General features: G+C 40.1%; 1 protein-coding gene across 2 annotated transcripts in view; it reads right to left on the bottom strand.

Annotated features, from left to right (window-relative positions):
- LOC136884505 (uncharacterized) overlaps positions 1–25,357 on the bottom strand; it is a 73,979-nt gene that overhangs the window by 6,293 nt on the left and 42,329 nt on the right. For both annotated transcript variants that reach the window (XM_067156722.2, XM_067156720.2), the window contains 3 exons: positions 21,863–21,975; positions 12,752–12,862; positions 9,942–9,991 (listed from right to left, as the gene is read on the bottom strand). In XM_067156722.2, the coding sequence (XP_067012823.1) occupies positions 9,942–9,991; positions 12,752–12,862; positions 21,863–21,975 (274 nt within the window). The remainder of the gene's footprint in view (positions 1–9,941; positions 9,992–12,751; positions 12,863–21,862; positions 21,976–25,357) is intronic.

Below are 25,357 nucleotides of genomic sequence, written 5' to 3'. Positions count from 1 at the left end.
GGGGGGGGGGGGAGGGGCATGGGCGGAGTCATGCGCAAAGGTGAGCTGTCAGAATGGAGGAAGGTAGAGTGGAGGGGCGAGCTTGTTGTGTATAGGGAGTGCAGGTTGATGTAGTGTTGGTTATATTGTGGTGAAGTGGTGGCCAGTGTCCCTCATGTGGGTGCTCATTGCGGAAAATTTATTATGTTTTTGGGCATTGTAGTGTTCTAAATAACGGGTTTGGAAGCTTCGGCCAGTTTGTCCGATGTACGAGGAGTTGCATTGTGAACAGGTGAGTCTGTAAATACCTGAGCCCGCGTAGAGGTTTCTTCTTGGGTTGACAGAGTTCTGGTTGAAAAATATGTTCTGGTTCGTGTTCTGCGTTTTGAAAGCAATGTTGATTTCGTGCTTTTTTAGGGGGTTGGCTATCTGGTGGATGACTGGATTAGTGTATGTGAAAGTTGCGTATTTGTGTTTATTGGGTTTTATTGGGGAAAGATTTGTTGTTAATTTTAGTTTTACCTTATTGATGATCTTGTTGATCATGTTGGTGTTGAAGCCATTGAACTTGGCAATATCTGTTATGTAATCAAGTTCTTTTTTCAGATTGGTAGGTGAAAGGGGGATTTTTAAAGCTCTGTATATTAAGCTGTAGTAAGGGGCTTGTTTATGGGAGTTTGGGTGTAAGGAATTATTGTTTATTGTTAGTGGGGTGAAGGAGGGTTTTCTGTGTATTCGAAACTCAAAAGCGTTGTCCATTCGTGTGATGTTGATGTCTAAAAAATTGATGGAGCCGTTGTCCTCATCTTCTTTTGTGAATTTTATGTTGTTGTCTAAAGTGTTTAGGAATGTGAGGATGTTGTCGCTGTTGTTGCACTGTTTATCGATGATTACTAGTGTGTCGTCGACATAGCGGAGCCAAAGATGAATACCATTGATGGAATTTATAATTTTATTGTGTTCTAAGTTGTCCATATAGATGTTCGCTAGAATGCCAGAAATAGGGTCTCCCATAGCTAAGCCCTTTTGATGGTAAATCTTGTTGTTGAACGTGAAGTAATTATTGTTCAATACAAAGGTTAATATTTTAATGAACTCATCAATTTCTATTTTGCTTAGTCCACTGTGTTTGGAGAGGTTGTTTTTTATGATGTTGATGGTTTCGAGAACTGGGATGTTCGGATACATGTTAGTGATGTCAAAGGAACATAGAATGTGGTTTGGTTGCAGTGTAAACTTATTCAGGGTTTGACATAGGTCAATTGAGTTAATGGGGTATTTGTTGTTGAATTTGTAGTGTTTTTTGAGAAAGTAGTGTAGAAATCTTGAAGTTTTGTATGTTGGACTGCCTCTACTGTTGATAATTGGTCGGATGGGGATGTCTTTTTTGTGGGTTTTGGGTAAGGACTTGGCTGTGGGTAAAGTTGGATTCATGTTGACTAGTTTAAAGATTTCTTGGTCATTTAAGAGGAAAGTTGAATTTTTGAGAAGGGTTTTCAAGTTGCGTTGTACTTTTGGTATAGGATCCTTGTTGATGGTGGTGTAGGTTGTGTCGGAAAAGAATTCTTCAGTTTTTTTGATGTAGTCCTGTTTGTTCATGAGTACAGTTGTGTTACCTTTGTCGGCTTTTGTTACTATAACGTTATTGGTGTTTATTTTGGTCTTTAAGGCATGGACTTGTTTTGAGAGGGTACTGTTTTTGTTGGTTTTTAACTCTTTAACTAGGGAGGGCAGTTTCTTTTTTATTTCATGTCTGATGTCATTTTGTTTCTCTGTGGTGATCTGTTTACTAATGTTGGATTCTACTTCTGCAATAGTGGTGGTTAGGTCATCGATAGTATTGGGGTTAGGCCAATTGTGTTTTAGGCCTCTGTTTAGGAGGTTCATTTCTATGTCAGAGAAGGTGGTGTCAGACAAATTGATGGTGGTAGGGGTGTTGTTTGAAATAATGGATGTAGTATCATTGTTCTTATTGTGGTTTGATGTGCTTGGTTTGGTTCCCTTCAGATGGGCTAGTTTGAGGTTTAATGTGTCTTGTTTCTTTTCTAGTACGTTGGTTAATTTATTGTCAGTATGTCTTAGGAAAGATTGCCATTCAAGAGGGGATAAGTGTTGTGCAAGGGTTAAATGTGTTCGATAAAGCTGTAAATTTAAGAATGATTTTTTCCTGTATAGTTGTTTAATCTCGTCCTTCAACCAGATGTTGTTGACTTTGTTTTGGGTGATAGTCGAGTTTTGAAACGGAATGCTTTTCCTTTGCAGTGGTCTCAAGAATTTGGGTACTAAATTTAGCTTTAACACATTCTTTAAGGAAGTTAATGGCAAAAGTCATTAAAGTCCACGAGTCATCCGTGCCTCGCGTAACACAGGACAGAGCGTTAACATCCCTTTCTACATGTTGGTAAAGGTTGATTTACATGAGTGTAAATGCATTTTTACGCAAACAATAAACGAACATTTTCTTTGCTTTATATTAAAGGCATGGAGTGGCCATCATACTTAGAAGAGAAATCCAAGAATATGTGGAATATACAAAGTACATCAGCAATAGGATGATGATGAGACTCCATTTTGAAAATGGCGTGAAAGATCTATTTCAGTTGTATGCTCCACAAACTGGTTGCATAGATGAACATCTAGAGGACTTCTTAGAGGAAGTGGAGAGACAGATAGAAGATAAGGAAGTACTACTGATGGGAGATCTAAATGCACAAGTTGGAATGGAAAGACAAGGAAAGGAAGATGTTGTAGGGCCCTTTGGATATGGAAATGTAAATCCAGAAGGTGAGTTGTTGGTGGATTTTTGCATGAGGAATCAAATGATTGTTGGAAACACCTGGTTTAGGAAGAAGAACAGTCAGCACATTACAAGGTATGGTTGGGGAGACAGACGAAAAAAGACCATGATTGATTATATAATCATAGAGAAAGAACACAGGAAGAACCTTGTAGATGTTAACAGCCATGCCTGAAGAAGCCTTTGTGGAGATCATAGAGTTGTGATAGGAAAATTGAAAGTTGGAAAGATTGAAAAACCCCAATTAAGAAGAGAGAAAAGAATTAAAGTATGGAAGTTGAAGGAGAAAAGCATACAAGAAGAATTTCAAAGGGAAATAATACCCTTGGTACCCAGGACAGAGGTGGGGAATGTTGAAGAGGAATGGAAAAGATTTAAGGAAGCACTGGTTGGACGTGCAGAAAAGGTGTGTGGTAGAACATCAGGAAATGTGAAAGACAAAGAAACACACTGGTGGAATGATAGGGTAAAGATTAAAGTGAAGGAAAAGAAAATGGCATGGAAAGCATGGAAAACATCTAAGACTGAAGAAAGTAGAAGAAAATATGTGGAGGCAAAGAATTTGGCCAAGAAAGTAGTGGAGGAAGAAAAGAGGAAAAGCTGGGCCTTATTCACACAGATAATGAGAGATGATACGCAGGACAGCAAGAAATTACTGTATGGTATCTTAAGAAACAAAAAGAGAGATCAAGTAAACACCAGATTTGTGAAGGATGAAGGTGGCATAATTTTAACAAAGCCAGAAGAAATAAGAAAGAGATGGAGAGAGTATTTTCAGAAGCTGCTGAACATAAGAACGGATGACAGTCATTCAATGGACGACCAGGAAAGGCAATTAGTTGATGAAGAAATGGATAAAGAAATTACAATGAATGAAATTGAAATGGCAGTAAGAAAGATGAAGAATGGAAAAACTGCTGGAATAGATGAAATTTCAGTGGAGATGATAAAGGCAGCTGAAGCTGTAGGCCTGCAGTGGACATATCGGGTTCTCAGGAATGTCTGGGAGAATAAGGAGGTCCCTGAGGATTGGCAAAAAGGAATAATCTTCCCAATTTTCAAGAAAAGTGATAAGAAAGTTTTGAAGAACTACAGGGGAATTACTCTAATATCTCACGTTGCCAAGATAATGGAAAGGATACTGGAAAGTAGAATAAGGTTGAGGGCTGAGAATCAGATACAGGAAAATCAGTTTGTTTTCAGAAGTGGAAGGTCAACAATAGAGCCCATTTTCATTAAGAGACAACTAATGGAAAAGCATTGGGAATACGGGAATGATATGGTGATGACATTCAAACCCTTGTTATGACTAGAGGGGAGAAAGAAGGGAAAGGTCAGATTAGACTTGCAGACAAGCCCCTGGAAGTAGTGGAAACGTTTAAATACCTGGGGAGTGAATTAATGGAGAATGCTCGACTGGATGCTGAGATTAGTAAAAGGATTCAAGCTGGAAGTTGTTTCTATCATAGTGTAAGAAACATGTTATGGGACAAAGATGTGCCAACGGAAGCAAAGGATACTATGTACAAGATGTATTACGTACCCATAACAATGTACGGAGCAGAAACTTGGACAATGACAAAGAAGGATGAGAGTCGAATACAGACAGCCGAAATGAAGTTCTTGAGGAGTATGATACAGAAGAGTAGAAGAGACAAAATAAGGAATGAGAAAATCTGGGAAGAAATTAAAGTGGAAAAAATGAATAATAGAATAGAAAAGAGCCGACTAAGATGGTTTGGGCACATAAAGCGAATGAGCGATGAAAGAATGCCAAAAAAGGTGATGGAAATACAAATCCAAGGAAGGAGAGGCCGTGGACGACCACGATTGAGATGGAAGGATACCATCCAACGCAGCATTATAGAAAGAAACCTGGACTGGGGCACAGTGTTGAAGGAGGAGTGGTGGAAAGACCGAAGAAAGTGGAGAGGAACCATATTTGCCCCTACCCCGCTACAGCTGGATAAAGGGAAATGATGATGATGATGATGATGATGATGATGATGATGATGATTAAAGGTATTGCATATAAAATTTTAAATAATTTTTTTTTTTTTTACATAACACTGTTTTCTATTTCAACTCAATTGTCTATTTCTTTTCACTGATCTGGAAACTCCCTAAACTATCTATACTCATGATCTCACTAACTTTGTTATTATACAACGGCAGTTTTTGTTTTGAACACAGTAAGCTCAATTTCAGCATTTATGAACCTTATTAAAACATCCAATGCACATGAATGGTTTGGGCATTCCTCACAGTACATTGTCACCTGCTTTGTTTTCTTGTCAGCGTCTTTCAATGTGCCACATTCTCGCTGAGCTTTATAACAAACCACGCATCGTCTTCGAACTTTCCTGGCTGGCCCTTCCATCTTTGAAGGAGTGTGCGCACGTCTCCTCCCAGGACTGACGACAGGTTCTATCTGTGGTTCAACCAGACTTCTTGCATCCTTCTCTTGAAACTGCAGTAGTGGCATTTTTTTCGCAAACATCGTGGTGTGAAGTATTGAAGCATTAACCAAGCCCTTTCCAATGATAACTTCAAGGGCTACTTTCCCGTACCATTTTAAACCTTTCCGTAGACCTGGATAATAGGAAGACATCTGATTGCTGAAATCGACCCCCTTTTTAGCTCCATTGTAATTGAGAACAGAGAGAGGCTTCCTGACAGGTTCACTGTCTCTGTTTTTCTTTCCAGAGTCTACCAGACAGTCACTAAGGCTCGGCAGTGTTGAAAGCATTAGACCAGGTCGCTTGTGAACCCACTTGATAACTTGAGTACTGTGCTGACACATCTTACCTACTACCTCTCCTTTCTTCATTTTCTGTTTCACTATCATCGGTAGTCCACATCTATTGCTACGAAGGGTCCCACACACAAATGTTTCGTTCCTCAGAAGTTCTTCTGCCAGAGGTACACTGGTGTAGAAATTATCGGCATAGAGGATGCATCCTTCATTTAGGAATCCACGTAGAAGCTCCATTACAACAGAATGAGCATGACCTACTCTGCTTTCACTCTCACTGGATTTTCCTGCATAGATCTTCATGTAGCCTTCTTTCGTACAGAGTTTATACACCTTAACTGCATATTTGTGAGTTTTGTTAGGAATATACATTCTGAAACCTAAACGGCCTCTCCAAGGAACCATAGTTTCATATATAACTATTTCCTTCCCCATTGTCAAGATATTCTCAAAATTTTGGTTTAATTTATCAAGAAGGGGTTGGATTCGATAAAGACGATCATCTGGTTGTTGGTTAGCTTCGTTGTTTGCGAAGTGCCACAATCTCAAGAGAAGAAGGAAACGATCCCGTGGCATTGCCGTTTAATAAATCTCACATCATATAAGTCATTCTTAGGCCAGTACGAGTTAATAGTTGGGTGAGGAACAAGACCCATACACATGATAATTCTTATAGACTGTTTCATTTCCTCAGCATTTCCTTCCATTTCAAACTTCTGGACTTGCTTTTCTCATTATGACTTTGTTTAAATTGATTGGCATATCTGTTGGTTTCCTGAACCACCATTTCTAATAGGCTGTCATCCACGAAGCGAGAGTGTATATCAATGAGCTGTCCCTCTTCTAACTGTAACTGAACCTTTGCTTCCCCAGGAAAAACAGTGAAGCCTAAATCATTCCTGGTTATATCACACCAACTGCAGTCTGATTTGACTGATTGTGTTTTAACTTGTTCACTGTCACTTTCACTGTGGCTATCATGTACGGTACATCTGTGTCAGTTCCAGACGACACTGGTGAAGATGATGAAATTGACAATGAAAAATTGGGATTCTCAATATCACTACATTGGATATCTTCATCTCCTAAAACATCCTCAACATCTGACCTACGTTTCATCTGAAACAATTCACACACATTCCTTAGCTTTCTATGCTTATAGTTGAGAATAAGATGATGAAATCTGTATATAAGTAATGTTCTTACTGTGATGCTGCATAGAAAAGATGGATCGCCATATTATAGAGATACACGGAACAGGTATTGCCGCCACATTTTCAATGGGTTCTCTTTGATATTATGATGCCAATTTTAAGTAAACGGTTATTAAACCTGTAGTTACTTCAGACGATGACATGGGTATTCACACGCTGTCACAACAGATGTCCGCAGCCTACAATGATGGCTACAGCATGATAATACTCGATCAACAATGTATAGCTTCTATTGTCCACTGCAGTTGAGCGGGATGTCTAGTAAAAATTTGAGGCACTGGTGACTCGTATAACAAATAGTAAAAGCTGTATTACATCCATGCGTCATGAGTCACCCATGCCTCGTGGTGTAAGGTAGTTGTTAAACATACACCTATGCCATAGAACACAGATACTACTTGTGACTTGCTGTCGTACTGTTACGCAAACTTATCACCGTAGCAGCATAGGAATAAAATGTGTATTTTGTCCAGCACCACATTTCAGTGTTGTACGAGTCACATGTGACTTGCAAAGCAAGGAACGTTTTAAACATGCGGAAATGAAGAACAATTTTGCAGCCGCAAGAAAATAGGGCATAGGCCTAACTAAAGCCGGTATTCAGCGTTAGCGTCAACACAAAGATAGCTTTAAAATGCGTACTGTACAAAAAAATGTGCGCGAAAAATACAAGAGCAGAATGGTTATACCACAGTGCAATAAACTTGTTTGTTGACGTTTAACAGCCATGCCTTTATTAGGCCTACACATTGCTAGTCGTTGACATTGGCTGAACCTGGCAAGCGAGACGTGCATGTAGCGGCAGCTGGTTGTACCTGATGCTGAGTAAAATTAAACAGACAGCAGGCATATTTTCCTAATGGATCGCCATATTATAGAGATACATGGAACAGGTATTGCTGCCACATTTTCAATGGGTTCTCTTTGATATTATGATGCCAATTTTAAGTAAACGGTTATTAAACCTGCAGAAATAAAGAATAATTGTGCAGCAGCAAGAAAATACGGCATAACTAAAGCCAATGATCGGCGTTGGCATGAAGACAAAGATAGGCTAATAATGCATACTGTACAAGAAAGACATTCATATGATTTTACAAAGAACTTTTTGAGCCTAATTTAATTTCTTTGAAGGAAAAAGTAGGGTTTGTCTTGAATTCAGGGTCATCTTTGATTTGGAGAAATATGATACATAGGAATGCTAAATTAGCCATGAAGTTGATTCTTCTGAACACTGGCTCTCCAAACCTTTTCTTAAAGTTGTCTTGCATTCTAATTAGCGTACATTCTGAGAATTCTAGTTGCCTCATAAGTTACCAAGGGATTTTCCAATCTAGCATGCATCATTCTATTCATAACTCAGATTGTCACTGATAAGGTCGTGGTAGGTAGTTCAGTTAAACTTGACAAGGAAGAGACTTAAGCATGTTGTAAATGATCAAATTTTTGTCAAATTCAAGACTTCACAATACCGTAATTTTCTTCTCAAATCACTTGCAATACTTGACAAGTCTTGAGAAGTCTTGAAAGTGAATTAGAACATGTTCTAATCGATCAAAGAATTACCAAGTCTTTGACAGAACTGACCAGTGAAATTTGAGTATTAACAGTGCGTGCTATGGCGCTAGGCTGGAACAGGGAATCAAAACATCAAAAATGGCTTCTTCATCATCGAGGGATGTTGTGTGTTTATTAATTACTAAGTAGAGACACATCCCTGACTATATTCAGTGGACTCTGTAGACTACCACAATAAAATGGAAAAAAAGAATAGTGTACGAGGAGACTGACTGAATGAATAGGAAAGGTCACTCGGATATTTCCAGCAAAATGAATAGGAAAGGTCACTCGGATATTTCCAGCAAACAAAGACTACAGTATGTACCACTCGTAACTCAATGCATACAGTGCATGATTTTTCAGGAACACATTAATTAGTACAAGCTTATGGCCAGCTTGCTCTCCTGATTTAACACGTTAGTTGCCATGCTACATTTGGCAACCACCCCACTTAAGTGCCATTTTGAATGAAACATAAGTTTCTCCTTATTTCCTATTTTATTGTACATGTGTACTGGCATTAAACCTTAAACAAGACAAAATGTTAATATTCAGAGGCTCACAACTGCTGTCCCGATCGGTTCGGCACATTTACTTTTGGTCATTACAAACACTTGAAATAAAACTGCCGACCCGATTGGACAGTGGCCACTGTTTAGCCTTTCGCAGGAGATTTAGTGCGAGAACTTTAAGCCACATTATTTGCTTCCTTCACTACGACAAAGGCTATTGTGTGTTAGTTTCTATGAAATGATTACTTAGATGCAACCAGGGAGCTGGCTGGCTTGAGAGCCGAAACTGAACATCGTAGCCCACTGTCGCTGAGCGCAGCCTGCGAGATACAGACTTGCTTTACTTCGTTGGCCAGCCTACTGGCCACCAACTAAAATTTCTTAGGTCCCCCAAACACGGGCTCTCACCAAGCTGGCAGGCCTTCCACAGGAAACGGGTCCCTTCACCATCCCGTCACATCTCGCTACTGAAATACATTGTAATGTCAATTTGTTCGAGTTCTCAATTTCACTTGGCCATTACTATTTAAAAATCGAATGCCGACCCGATCAGGTCGATAACCATCGTCACATATTGCGACATTTTGTAAGTGTTCTCTGCTGCTTAGCCGACTAAATTGGGTGACAGTGTTACATCATCAAACTACCAAAGAGTCTCTTGAGATACCGTAGTTCATTTCTCCGCACTAGAATGCATGCAGTTAGTATAACAGTTTAATTTCACATTACCTAGCACCAGCTGTTGTTGGCCCAGTCGGACCCCCATGGGGTAGTTTGAAAGATGGGAGTATAGAGAAGTAAACCCCACACAATAGAAGAACTGAAAAATGCAATTCGCAACAAACTTTTGAAGTTTCATGAGACTGAATTGCAGAGAGTGAACCAAATACTATAACACGCTACAATGCTTGTCTACTGGCTGATGCAGAGCATGTTCAATGCTTACTGTAATGGGGTACAATTTATTGATTTTCTGTCGGTTTTCAATCTGACTATCCATTCATTGAAGTTCATATGTTTTCCGCATGCATGTGGGAACTGTGTGATGTTGATCGCACTTTTGTTTACAGACACATGACATGCAGGAAGGACATCAACCCTTACAGGACTCGCCTTGTACTTACTGGATTCCTGTGCTGCAGATGGAGCTGCTGATGTGGTTGAATGCGAGCCCCTGCAAATATAACACCAGTGATTTGTTACAATTGAGAATTTCTTAAATACTGTACTTGATTATAGCATATATAGATATAGCAGATACTTTTAGATTCAGGATTTCAAATGGACTGTATTGCTTTTAGCTGACCAAAGGCTTTTACTAGGGTAGATCATGTGAGACTACTGACAAAAATGAGGGCTGCTGGACAAGATAAAAGAGTGGTTGAATGGGCGACTACATTTCTAGAAAATAGAACTAAGAGAATTAGAGTAGGTGAAGCATCTCATCCTGTAATGATCAAGAGGCGGGAACCCACAGGGCAGTATTACTGGACCTTTATGTTTTCTTATAAATATAAATGATATGAGCAAAGAATTGGAATCACAAAAAAAGGCTTTTTTTGCGGATGATGTTATACTGAACAGAGTAGTAACTAAGTTACAGGATTGTGAGCAACTACTGAAAGATCTAGACAATGTTGTGAGGCGGACAGCAGACAATGATATATAGTAAACGAGATAAAATGCAGGTTGTGAGTTTCACCAAGAAAAAAGATCCTCTCAGTTTAAAATACTGCATTGATGGGGTGAAAGTTCCTTTGGGGATTGCTGTAAGAACCTACGTGTTAATATAAGGAAAGGTCTTCACTGAGGTAATTACATTAACGAAGTTGTAAATAAAGGTTACAGATCTCATAATGTGGTTATGAGGGTATTTAGGGATTGTAATAAGGATGTGAAGTATAAGTCTACCCCCTGTGAGGGGGGGGGGAATCACAGTAAAAGTGGCGATCAAGGGATAATTGAACAGGCCATGAGACTACTTGTAATTAGTACCATCATACGAAGAACACCACGGGTCACCTTTACTTGCGAGTAGTACCACTACGGGTCTGCATTACCTGTGCATATTACATAACCTGTGAGTAGTATCACTATGTGTGGAACAGTGTAAGTCTACGTTACTCATGATTAGTGCCATTACATGAGAAATACCATGGTTCTTAATTTCCTAGTGGTAAGTACCGTTTTGAGGGGCCATTGACCTGGATTTTGGGCTCCTTTAGACAACAAGCATCATCGATTCAGGATTGTGCTTTGGAAGCAGCCCCTTGGTCAGTATATACTATTGTTTTAAGATACTTTCTGGGTAGGTGGAGCATTGAGAGTTGAATCCACTGATTGTTTTAAGTTCATAATCATTGTTCTTCACCTTTTTTTTAAAAAAAATTTAGTCAGCAGATTAATTTTGGAATTATTTTTAACTTTCAATATTGTGAGCTGGATCTGCTGATTATTTAAATTCATATTCATCCATTCATTCTTCATCACCACGTTTTGAATTCTGGTCAGTTTTGCACTTTTAAATCATCATTACATTTCGTCTCATTTTATACCATTAGGATGTTAGGCCCTTTAAATAGCAATCATCATCATCAAGTATAAGTCTCTGGTAAGACCCCAATTAGAGAATGGTTCCAGTTTTTGGGACCCACACCAGGACTACTGTGTCGGTTGTGACGGCTGAATGCTGCGTAGTGTGTGACGATGATGGTACTGAGGTAGGAAGAGAGTGAAACCCGGTATCAGTGCATAGCCCATTGCTACTGAATCACACAAAGGGGTCTGCTCAAGGTTTAACTTCCCCCATCCGACAGATAAATCTCCATCAACACTGATGCCCTCACTCCATATGAGCACTGCAGAGAGAATGCAGGCTTCTAGCACACAACCTAGTGATTAGGAATTGTATTACATCAGCTCTGCTATCCTGCTGGACAACATTCTGATGGTGATTGAGTTTTTCAACCAATGAAACTATAGTGTCAGACTTGATGACTTAACAACCTTAGTGGGACTGTGGTCAAACTATTTCAATCAAGATTCTATCAATATGTCATGGTCAATACTACTTGTTCTCTGAGACCTAAGGAAGTTAATCACCCCTGCTTGTAACCGGCTGTTATACCTGCCGGTCCGTGTAGCATAGCCGTCCTGGTGGTCATGATCAAGGCATGAGAGCTATACAGTCTGACACCATGGTTAGCTGGTTTGAGTCCCACGGGTAGAAGAAATTTTCACTATCAGAATGTTGGCCGGCAGGGTAGGAGTATCGGTGGTAAATAATTTCTAATCACTCAATTGCGTGCCAAAAGCCTGGATTCAATTACAAACCTCTCAGCAGTGTTCATACGAAGTGAGGTCATATGACACTTATGATGGTGATTCGTCCATTGAATGGGGATGTTAGGCCTTGAGCAGACCCCTTGGTGTTATTCGACAGGAGCAGGCTATGTGCCATCACTGGGTTTCACCCTCTCCCTACATCATCATTATCATCATCCCCCCACACCCAGATCTGTAGGTCGCACAAGGGCATTGAACAGAACCATACATGTCCTCAAACACTCAGCTAAACGAATAAATGTACCATTGGTCAGTATAGAAAGCACTTAACTTACATACAGTGCCACTTCTGCTGTCTAACGGAAGCTATTGTCCCATAGGAGCTAATAAACAGAACTGTTTGATGCTCCCTTCTCGTACTGGTCTGTTATCAACCGGACCAGTACTACCACACAGAAGTTGAAGTGTTGAACAATTCTATCTCTTCTGATGCCCGAACTTCAAATTGAATTCCTTACTCTCTCCCTTTATAACAACCCTCCGCTAAGTGTCTCAAGAATGTGCCTCCTCTTCTTTTAAAACCATTGTGTCCACAACCAAGACTCTAATACAAACAATGAAATAAAAGAACAGAAATGGTTAAGTTTACCTGGAAACAGAAGTCTTGAGCTGTGAGGCTAGGAGACTCTTGAGTCTGTCCAAGGAGACGGAGGGAGTAGCATCAGCAGAGTCTGTATCCTCGCAGATATCAGGCACTTCTCTACAAAGAATTTAAAATAACAGAACTTACAGGCAAGATATACAAGGGTGCTCAAATGTAAACTGGAAATTTAATTTTACATTTTGGTTATTCATCTCAGAGGTGCAAAAGCAACAAGTTACTTCTAACTTCCTCATTCAAGAACAAAATTTTCTCCATTGAATTGTCAGTTTTCCATTCCATCCTCGAAGAAAGAACAGAGACGCATCTACAGCCAGTTGCACACAAACTCCCCTACTCCCGCATTAACATCAACCCCCGAACACCTCTTTGAGTTGTCTAAACAAATTATAATCGCAGGGAAATAAATCTAGACTGTAAGGAGGGTGTTTTAGTGGGTGTCCAGTGAATTTCTGCCAGCTTATCGTGCATTAAAGTACCCGTATTGGGCATTGCATTAATCGTGGAAAATAATGCCATCTCAGATTGGTTGCCACCGTCATTTGTTGTGTCGGGCAGAAGTTGGCGGCATTCATTGTGTTTTTGTTCACAGAGGTAAACAACTAACAAAATACTCGTGGAGTTTCAAACAAGAGTTACAAGGATTTTCAGCTGACAGGCACCTTCTGGCCTTTACCAACGCAGTCTCTGCTCTCTTGTTCACTTGTTTTGATTCAAAGGTTAAAGTGTTGGACCCAAGTTTCATTCCAGCATTCTGTCCCATGACATTCATAAAACCTGGCGATAGACTCGCATTTCGAAAGCTTTGATTTTGTTGCTGTCTGCTTTATCAAGCCGGCAATTTAATCCCGAGCTGCTCACTTCCCAGGCAGTATTTAAACTGAAGCTCAACAGAGGTTCAGACACCATCAAGTTAAAGAATTCATAATACAAAACATAATGTAATGAAAATTTTAGGACTACTTACCGAGATTATTATCAGTGTTTTTCAGTAATATATGTGATTACACCAGTTCAGGGTTGTCCATAACCACCCGCAATATTTACAAAATATATTATTTGGATAAGTTCCTCATTTTGAACCTATTTATATCATTTAAATTCAAACTTTAAAGTCAAACTTATTTCTACGAGGCTTACGAACTTCAGTTTTTTATTTTATTAGTTACTAACAAGTTGTCAATCTTGTACTAATTATATATTCAAACCAGGACATTTAGCATAAATATGCTTTATATTTTAACTTGTTATAGATAATTTTAACTATAAGGGTCGATTTTATGTGTTTTAACTTTAATGTGTATCTTTGTACATAGGTGGTTTGAAAAGTTCTCGGAATGTACTAGAATTCAGTATCTTATCTCGGTGGAACTGCTTTTATTTTTCAACATAGTCTCCCTGTAAACTAATGCATTTGGTCCAGCGATGTTCCAATACCTTGATCCCATCTCGAAAATGAGATTCCTCCAGGCCTGCAAAATACCTCTCCAATTCGGCTGTCAGTTCTTCCCTTGTAGAAAATCTCCATCCACCGAGGAAAATTTTCAGCTTGGGGAATAGATGAAAGTCTGATGGTGCCAAATCAGGTGAATAAGGTGGATGTGGCAACAATTCATACCCCAGTTCAGGAAGTTTTGCCATGGCAATAACACTTGTGTGCGGCGGAGCATTGTCCTGATGAAAGATGACCTTTTTCCTTGCCAAACCAGGCCTTGTTTTGCATATCTTTTCCTGTAGTTGGTCTAGGAGGTTTGTATAGTATTGCCCCGTAATTGTTTGGCCAGTAGGAAGATAATCTATCAGCAGAATGCCTTTTGCATCCCAGAAAACTGAGACCATGACCTTTCCGGCCGAATGCACTGCCTTTGCTTTCTTTGGTGGTGGTGAATCAGCATGTTTCCACTGCTTTGACTGCTGTTTTGTCTCTGGGGTATAGTAGTGAACCCAAATTTCATCTGTAGTCACAAACCGGTGCAAAAAATCTTGTTGGTTGCACTGAAAACGGGCCAGACTTTGTTCGGACATTTCCAATCTGGTGCGTTTATTGTCCTACGTCAAGAGCCGCGGCACCCATCTTGCGGATAATTTTTCATACCCAATTCTTCGGTTAAAATATAATATACCCATTCAGAAGACATCCCTACAGCTTCAGCAATCTCCCGCACTTTCAGTCGACGATCCTCCATGACCATTTTATGCACTTTTGCGATAAATTCTGGGGTCGTAACACTTTTTGGCCGTCCACTACGCGGATCATCATCCAAGCTCTCCCGACCAAATTTAAACTCGCTGGTCCACTTGGCAACAGTTGAAAATGAAGGAGCAGTCCCCCAGTGTGTTTTGAAAGTCGGCATGAATTTCCTTTGCTTTCATACCTTTCTTTACATGCTCAAATCTCAGTTTTTTCCATTGTCACAAATTACTATGTGGGAACAACAACAAAGAGTCGTCACTACCACACTCCTGCAGCTAGAGCACTGATGCGCCACGTGTTCACTCACAAAGGATGTGTGATTATTGCGCGGGAACCTCGTTGCTCTAGCACTGACATCTAGCGGAGATTCCGAGAACTTTTCAAACCGTCCACGTATATGACCCTATTCGGCTGATGATGACGTCCATATGTTGAGACCGGTACCATTTAATAAATGATGTTGTAATTTTAATCACCAACATATCTCGTATTGAAAAGGTGGATCTTGTACAATTTAACTTATTGTTATGCTATTTATATCAGACATATTTACAAAATAAGCAAGAAATAAATGTTGTTGTAAATACAGGCCGTCCGAAAATTTTCGTGTATACTTTCCAGGAAAGGCAGAATTTTAAAAAGCTTTCAGGCCCTATATATATATATATATGTATAGAACTGTCAACAAAATGCAAATGTGTTCAAACCTGTCCCTTGCCACTGTTTGAGAGAATGCAGAAGTTATTAAAAATACATCCCAGGTGAAATAACTCTTCAGGGTGAGTTTCTGCATTATCTCCATCAACATTACAAGCCCCACCAACACATAAATTTTCTCCCCTATCACTGCCTCCCGCTTCTTGGTGCATGATCTTGGTTTCAATGGGGCACCCAGTATACATTCTGCTACATACCTTTTTGTCTCTCAAACAATTAGACCAATAACTTTTATCACCCAATAACAGCAGAAAAGCACCTAAACCAGACTTGAAATTCTTTTTGGTACTCGGCACACCCACGAGGGTAATCTTTTGTGTGCTGTGACGAAATCCATCTCTCGCCACAACAGTTAACAGCGGACGAAGTTATTACAGCTGAAGCTGTTTCTTCTTCATCTGCGCTGTCTTCCACCTCTTGCTTTGCATAGTCACTGTCGTACTGCTACCGAAATTATCACTTCCTGATACATCACTTTCACTACTGTCATCTATCAAAGGAATAATCGCGCCCATAAGACAATTTGACAGCCCGCCATTTTTCTGCGACTCAGTAGCCTCTAGCATGCAAAGCAAAAAATACCTGCGAAGTATTTGCTTTTGGTATTTCCCCTCTATAAGTGGCAAACACTTTCAAGTTATAGTTCACAAAGCATTCTCGAGATGGCAGAAAACGATGTGATTCCTTCAAACCAACTTCCTTGAAACTCAAAAGAGTGTGTTTCATGTTCTATTCCTGATCGATATGAACCGAAAACAACACACATCAATTAATTTCACATTAATTCTAATCGTGAAATAGGGATGGCAGGAAAGTACACAACTTCTCAATTCGTAAGTTGTACTGCGATCCCGGAAATTAGCAGTGATGCATGTGTAATAGGCATTCTAACTTCCGTCTGAACCGGCCGTTTGTGGTACGTCGAATCGGCTGAACGAGTAAAGTCCACCGTCTTGAGTAGTTAATGGTCCATTAGGAAATTTCAGGGCAGCGACTAGACGGAGTTTGATTCGTCTTGTTATCTCCCTGTCCCTCCATATTTTGGTCATTTAGGCAGTTGCAGTTCTAGTCATTGCTAGTCTCCTCCTGATTTCTTCCGAGCAACTACCATCATTTGAAATCAGTGTTGCCAAGTAGATGAATTTCTTCACTACCTCAAAGCCAGCTAGGTATTTCTCACATATGTTGCAAATGACTGTTTGCTCTGTCTACAATCATGATCTTTGTTTTGGCCTTGTTGATCTCCAAACCATTCTCCCTACTGGCTCCCATCAACTGTTCTATTATGACCTCCATATCCCGGACACTCGCAACTACGATGACGGTATCATCAGCATACCTAAGGTTCCAAATGGTTCTGTCTTCTACTGAGATTTCCTCCCTCCAGTCCTCCAGCACTTTTCACACAGTGTTCAGAGTAGATCAAACAGATGGTGCTTAACACCAGAAATCCTCAAATGGCCCAACCTGAGTAACAGAAAATCCAAGGGAGTGTCATGGATATAGTGGTACAAATCACAGGCAATGCGCAGACCCAGGGTGTTTCTCACAATGGAACTAATCGTGGGTACTGAAAAACCCAATGAGACTCCCCTTCTGTTGCTACTAATCGCAAACCTATGGTGTACCTAACATAGTGGTACTACTCATAAAGAAAAGCGACCCATGGTGTTGCCCGCGTGATGGTACTAATCACAAGTAGTTTCTTGATTCTAATAATATCATCCCTGGTCGCCCCTTTTAGTCGCCTCTCATGACAGGCAGGATACCATGAGTGTATTCCTCATATGCATCCCCACCCACAGGCGTAGACAGAGAGAAAAAAGAAGATATCCATCACTTCGAAAAATGAAGTGATGGACAAAGAAAGGGCAAAGGCTTTGAAGGGCATGAAAATGAAAGACTCCCTAGGCCTAGAATGCTCTAATACCGTCGGGGTCGGAAAACAACACGAGATGACCAAGGGAGGTCCATCAGGATAGATGAAAGTGAGGAGCCTGGCACAAATAAGTGGAAGCAATGCCATGACTCAGCTAAGGGCCCTGTGGTCGCCAACCCACGCTCCCAAGTTGAGAGCCCCTGGGGCCCATTTCAGTCACCTCTTACGACAGGCAGGGGATACCATGGGTGTATTCTTCGTCTGCGTCCCACACCCACAGGGGGTATACTATTCTTTGCGATATTGAGACTGTACTAAATTCACGGCCCCTTACTTCCTTGCCAAATGATCCAAATGGTTTAGAACTCCTAACACCTGCACATTTTCTTTTTAAGTGACTTGCCTTTTTTTTTTTTTTTCCGTTACACCGACACAGTTCGGTCTTATGGCGACGATATGACAGGAAAGGGCTAGAAGTGGGAAGGAAGCGGCCGTGGTCTTATTTAAGGTACAGCCCCAGCATTTGCCTGGTGTGAAAATGGGAAACCATGGAAAACCATCTTCAGGGCTGCCAACAGTGGGGCTCGAACCCATTATCTCCCGAATACTGGATACTGGCCGCACTTAAGCGACTGCAGCTATCAAGCTCGGTCTAAGTGACTGGATCGTGCAACCTATGCAAAGGCATTTATTGAGAGAACCCAATAACCACTTGTTGCGTTGGCAGGATTTGCAGAAAATTCGGCAGCAATTGTGGCAGAGATGGCAGCGAGAATACCTGCAGGAACTGCAAAAATGCGTCAAGTGGCATGATACCAATCGACGTATTGATGTTGATTATTTGGTGCTGTTAATTGAGGACGACATCCCTCCTTTAGAGTGGCCTAGGGGTAGGATAGTTCAAGTTCACCCTGGACGAGATGGTGAGGTGAGGGTTACCGTTCGGACGGCTAGTGGAACTTTCAGCCGAAGCATCAAGAAGATGTGCCCTCTTCCCATTGAAAGGGATGACAAGGAGAACTGAATGAAAGATTTCCTGTGATAACACTAACTTTGTGATATTTTTCATCAAATACATAATTTCAATATTTCTTTTAATCATAAAAATATGTATGTACAGAGTTTTGTATTAATGCATAAATAAAGAATATTTAAGTATTTTTACAATAGGTATAAGATTACAATAGTTAGTTGAAAGAACTCTCTTCAAGGAGGTCAAAATGTTATGAAGAGACTTTTAATTAATGAAATAAATGTATAAAAACTAAAGTTGGTAATTTCTGAGACAATTTCTGATTAGTCGGATGATTACATATTGTTAAAAATTGTTATGCATGCAACAGTCATGTTCGTCATCAAGTTATGTGATATTGCAATAAAGTATTGAAGGCACGAAGTTCCTCTACTTCAAAATCAATCAAAAACAGGTGTCTTCCTCGCAGTCTCTTGCCATTAATCTTTCCTTGCACACAAGCTTCCCTAGGGTGCTTGTTCTTCTGGCATTGTGTCCAAAATATCAAAGGTAAGCCTGGGTGATCCACTCACGAAGCATAGTATGGATGCCTAGTTCTTCCAGCACAGACACATTAGTTCAGTGTTCAATCCAAGAAATTCAGAGAATGTGTTAATAGCATCTCGAAGCTCTCCCTTTTCTGCTTATCTACTCCTTTGAATGTCCAGGTCTCAACTGCATAGTTGGCAGTGGGGAACATGAGCGAGTGCGCTAGTTGCAGTTTTGTGTTCTTTGTAACTATAGGGTCCTTCCATATCCTACTCAGTTTTGTGGTGGCTGACCAGGAAGCCCAAGTAAAATTTCCAGACGGCATCGAAGCCTGCTATCTCCCTCACATTGGGTTGGCTGGCTTTCTATCTGTTGACAATCATCATCTATGCCTTTCTTCTATTAATTTCCAAGTCATATTCCCTACTACATCGATGAACACACCGTGTCATATCGTTACGTTAACCAATACAGTAAATTAAACTAATTCTACAAAAAAGTAACAATGTCTCTGGTTCTATCAGGTGAACACGCACTTCGCTACACCTCAGAGATGGGGAACATTTTAGTGCTGCTTTACCCAGCGGACGGGAGGTGATTCAGATGAATAATAAGAAAATACAGCGATCTCTTTAAAAATTCACTGTTACAACAGTTAAGCTTGAGATTATTTTCAAACATTTACAGTGGAGACTCAAAATAATGTAGTTTGCATTCATTGACTTTATATATGAACATTATAGTCTACTAATGGAGGAGACACCTTCCACATTCTATACAGAATGGAAGTTACAGTCTTGTATTTGCATGGGTTGTTTCACAATGCAATGAAAACTAGTGTAATAACTGCCTCGGAAACTTTAAGCGGAAGAATCAGGACCAATAGTTCAAAGATTCATTTAGCGAAAATCCCAGGTTAATGCGACGATTAGTTCTTTAGAAAGAGGTCAACAGCATGTGAAGAAAAGGAGGTCGGCATCAAGAGGTTACGTAAAACTAATCTAACAACTGATGACAATAATTGAACTTATTCTAACCACAGTGATCAACCTCTTGAACACCTAACAATCATGACCAGGACAAACAGAAACAAGATGCAACGGAAGGGAGAAAGGGACCATCAGATTTGAGCATCATGATGTTCACTTTTTTGTTTTAAAACCACCAATGAGAACAGGACTTCTGCCCACACAGCGCCTAATAAGCTATGCACTTTCAGCAACCGTAAGGCAAGAACTTTCTGCATTCGCAGCGATCAATAAGAAAAGAACCTTCAGGCCGTTAAAGAAACATCCTGAAATGGCAGGCATTCCAAAACATATTTTAAGTTCTGCAATCATCGACTTAAAATCGGGAGAAACAACCAATTGGGAGGTCAAGAAGCAATGTTTTTAAAAAAAATGCCAACGTTGCCTCGGAAACTTTGAGCAGAAGAACCAGAAACAATAGTTTAAAGATTCATTTAGCACAACTTCCAGGTTAATAATAATAATAATAATAATAATAATAATAATAATAATAATAATAATAATAATGTTATTTGCTTTAAGTCCCACTAACTACTTTTACAGTTTTTGGAGGCGCCGAGGTGCCAGAATTTTGTTTGGCAGGAGTTCTTTTACGTGCCAGTAAATCTACAGACACAAGGCTGTCGTATTTGAGCACCTTCAAATACCACCGGACTGAGCCAGGATCAAACCTGCCAAGTTGAGGTCAGAAGGCCATGGCCTCAACCATCTGAGCCACTCAACCCGGCAACTCCCAGGTTAATGGGATGATTAGTTCATGAGAAAGAGGTCATACAAGGTCATATATTTTGCTGTGTTTTGTCGTCTGTTATTTGGTCGTACGCAACAAGCACTCGCATTCTTGATGTTATGCTTTCACTGTCACTTCATTTGGTTCAGTCTGGTGTATTGCTGTTATCATCTAATCAATTAAAAATTACTTCTCTTTCATTCAAACTGCACCGTGCCATGCTTCTGCATCATGCAATATCGCATTTCAAAGTGACAGCGAGTCAAGTAATTACTGGATGTAAAAGGTTTCGAGGCATTGAAAGAGATATACGAGTCCTCAGAGATAATGTCAACATGCATATCGGTGAAAAGATGATGACTTATACTATCAGTATACATAAGGAAATATTGTATAATGAAAAATGGGGGAAGAAAGGATACCAAGAAAGATGTTAGAAATGGAGTTGAAAAGAAGGAGACCAAGAGGAAGACCGAGAGACCGATGGCTGAAAGGTGTAAAGACGAGCATCGAGGCAAGAGGAGGGAACTGGACGAGAGTGAGAGAAGAGAAGTGGTGGATACAGAAAACAATGGAGAGGTTTATGTTCCAAGCAGACCCAGCCTGTGGTTGGAAACTGCTCCAGATGATGATGATGATGATGATGATGATGATGATGATGAAGATGACATCTGCTAGAATGCAGCAGAAATTTAAGATATCCTCTGAAGTGGAAAAAAGGTCAGACTATTTCAAACTCTTTAGAAAGAAGAAAGAAACACCGACTCGGGCCGATTCATACATACAAGGAAGGCAGAGATATCATTACTTCAAAGATATACCATTTCCATCTCAACAACTTCAAAACTTTACAAGCTACAGTAGAATGAAATGAATTTAGGCCCACACGGGTCTGTACCACACATGGAAATTGGCGGCATGTGAAGAAAAGGATGTTTATATGACGTATGGAGGTTGGCATCAAAGGGTTAATTATCTTAGAATTCTCTAGAAATTGGAGCAACAGGAGATCAGCTAACCTGTTAAACGTCTCAAAATGTAGGGACTTACTGTTTGATATGAACATACGGTGTCTCTTCGTCTGATGCCACGTTCTCCTCTTGCTTTATATTCAGAGGGATGAACTCCTGCACAAAAACTTTAGATTCGACCTCATTGGTATTCTGAAATGCAAGAGAAAAACCACTACAAGAGACTGCTTTATAATTACAAGATAAGCCTTAACCCTAGAACTCGCAATGTTAAATCTTGTGGTGGCAGCCATATTTATCAGCTTTTACTTGTCTAAATACAGAAGAACCTCATTAATCCGGACAGCCGTTTAATAATAATACATAAATGCAATTACAGTATAGATCTGAGTTACGAACGCAATATTGTAAACTACACAGAGGAGGAGAGCGTCGAAAGTGTGATCACTGCAGAAAGCTCTGAAACGGATTAATATAACCAGGATGAAGCAGGTGATATTATTAACCCTAAGAAAAAATTTAGTGAAATTAAACACCATCTACAGATAACAACGATGAAAACATATCTGCATATAATACCAACATACATGGTCCGTTATTGGACATTATACATTTTCCAGCCAAATTTATAATGTCCAATAACGGACCACTTATATTGGTATTATAAATTTACTCATTCGGGACAAATATTTCAGGTTCCCTATGGGAATCAACATCTATATCATATCTGCATATTGCAAAAATTTGAGGCATCTGCGTGATATAATTATTAAAGAAATTAATGTCAAAGAAAGACAGCAAAAGATTTTCAAACCAGCAAGCGTGTCAAGTGTGATCAATAAAGGTGTGCCTTGATCGCCATGTTCTAATTCTGTACTGCACTAGATATTGTGTATTTTGTAGGGCCTATTACTGTACTGCATTATATCTTGTATACTACATAACCCTTGTATTTCTTAAATTTAAAATACTGTACGGTACTTGTTCCTTTTACTGAACAGTGTGTTTAAATATGTACCTGGGCTCATTTCATAACTTATTTTGTTTAATTCGGACTTTCATTAATTCGGACAACCTAGAGCCTCAATTAGTTTGGATTAATGAGGTTCTACTGTACAAGATATCCACAAGGTGTAAAATAAATCTACAAAGGGTTGGATTCAGTGGGGGAGGGGAGGGCAAGTATGTGAAGGTTTGTTGTGAGGCTTGTTCATGGGGAATTTGTTGAATAATACCTCAAAAAAGCACATTTACAGTTTCCAAAATTTTATTTAGATTGTGAGCAGGATTCCATTTTTGGTCTGTGTTAATGAAAATGTTTTTTCTAAGATGTTAAGTAAATTGCTCTTATTATAGCCTACTCTCCCTCCAAACTAGCTTTTATCTCACATGGCCTCCACAGTCCACCTTCAGTCAGCTGTAACACACGCATCGAGCCTCACCTCTCTGGGGCAGACGAGGATGTAAGTAGTCAGATGTGTCGTCTATTAGTTCAATTCCACTTGTCAATATAAGATGCTTCAACCTTGCCTACTTTTAACGTTGCTAATAGCCGTCGTTTGCGTTTTAAGAAATATTCAACTACAGCACAACCTTTCTCCTTGTGGGTGTTTACAGTCAAATATTCTGCCTGCCTCATAACCTCTTAACTAAGAACTATTAACAATACATCATCACGCCAACATAAGAACTTCATCATCAAACTTTTAATGGAAGTATTAAGTGTGTTCAACAATTTTATCTTCATTTCAACAGAACAAAGAGCAATTGAGCTCCAGCATTTTAAGAACATTTTTCGAATTTTATCATGTATTTTAACTTGATGTATTCGGTAACCCGAATCGCATTTTAATGTGTATTTGTGACCTTGTCTATTTTACGTGGTTCATGTTTGTGGGTTACGGTAGTCACGTCCTAGTTCGTGAACCATGGGCAACGGCTGAGTGGCCTAGTAAGTGGTCCTGAGAGTCGGGATACCAGTTGCTATGGAATGGGAGTGGGCATCTCGGACATATTCTGAGTCGTGGTCCTCCTTGTGCTCAGGCGGCTAGGACTACACAATTCACCGGTGGTCCATAACCCGTTAGAGGAGAGATCCTCACTTGGACTATGTGCAAGTAGGGCAGCATCCTGCTTCATGAATTTACCGAGCTCAGAACACTTTAAGCAAGCCTCGGACCTATGGGAGTAATGGAGTCCCACTCCCATTTGACAGGCGAGGGACTCCTTGGAAACAACTTGGCGAACGAAATGGAATTCGATGGGGAGCTATCAACATTAATGGGGCTTATGGAAGAAAGAAGGTAGAACTTGCTGAGTCAGCAAAGAGGATGCATCTGGATGTGCTAGGAGTAAGTGATATTCGGGTAAGGGGAGATAAGGAGGAAGAGATAGGAGATTATAAAGTGTACTTGACGGGTGTTAGAAAGGGAAGGGCAGAGTCTGGGGTAGGGCTCTTTATCAGGAATACCATTGCACGCAACATAGTTTCTGTCAGGCACGTAAGTGAGCGAATGATGTGGGTAGATTTGTCAGTGGGAGGAATTAGGACAAGAATTGTGTCCGTGTATTCACCATGTGAGGGTGCAGATGAGGATGAAGTTGACAAGTTTTATGAAGCATTGAGTGACATCGTGGTCAGGGTCAACAGCAAGGATAGAATAGTGCTAATGGGCGATTTCAATGCGAGAGTTGGGAATAGAACTGAAGGATACGAAAGGGTGATTGGTAAATGTGGGGAAGATATGGAAGCTAATGGGAATGGGAAGCGTTTGCTGGACTTCTGTGCTAGTATGGGTTTAGCTGTTACGAATACATTCTTCAAGCATAAGGCTATTCACCGCTACACATGGGAGGCTAGGGGTACCAGATCCATAATAGACTATATCTTAACAGACTTTGAATTCAGGAAATCTTTTAGGAATGTACGAGTTTTTCGGGGATTTTTCGATGATACAGACCATTATCTGATCTGTAGTGAACTAAGTATCTCTAGGCCTAGGGTAGAGAAAGTGAAATCTGTCTGCAGACGAATAAGGGTAGAAAATCTCCAGGACGAGGAAATTAGACAGAAGTACATGGATATGATTAGCGAGAAGCTTCGAACAGTAGACAGTAAGCAGGTTCAGGATATAGAAAGTGAATGGGTGGCATACAGGGATGCTGTAGTAGAAACAGCAAGGGAATGCCTAGGAACAACTGTGTGTAAAGATGGGAAAAGGCGAACATCTTGGTGGAATGATGAAGTGAGAGCAGCCTGTAAACGTAAAAAGAAGGCTTATCAGAAATGGCTCCAAACAAGGGCCGAGGCAGACAGGGATTGGTACGTAGATGAAAGAAACAGAGCGAAACAAATAGTTGTTGAATCCAAAAAGAAGTCATGGGAAGATTTTGGTAATAACCTGGAAAGGCTAGGTCAAGCAGCAGGGAAACCTTTCTGGACAGTAATAAAGAATCTTAGGAAGGGAGGGAAAAAGGAAATGAACAGTGTTTTGAGTAATTCAGGTGAACTCATAACAGATCCCAGGGAATCACTGGAGAGGTGGAGGGAATATTTTGAACATCTTCTCAATGT

Source organism: Anabrus simplex, chromosome 12, assembly GCF_040414725.1.
Source record: "Anabrus simplex isolate iqAnaSimp1 chromosome 12, ASM4041472v1, whole genome shotgun sequence".
Taxonomy (NCBI): Eukaryota; Metazoa; Arthropoda; class Insecta; order Orthoptera; family Tettigoniidae; genus Anabrus; species Anabrus simplex.
The sequence above is the reverse complement of the archived record's forward strand: the minus strand, read 5'-3'. Positions and strand labels throughout refer to the sequence as shown.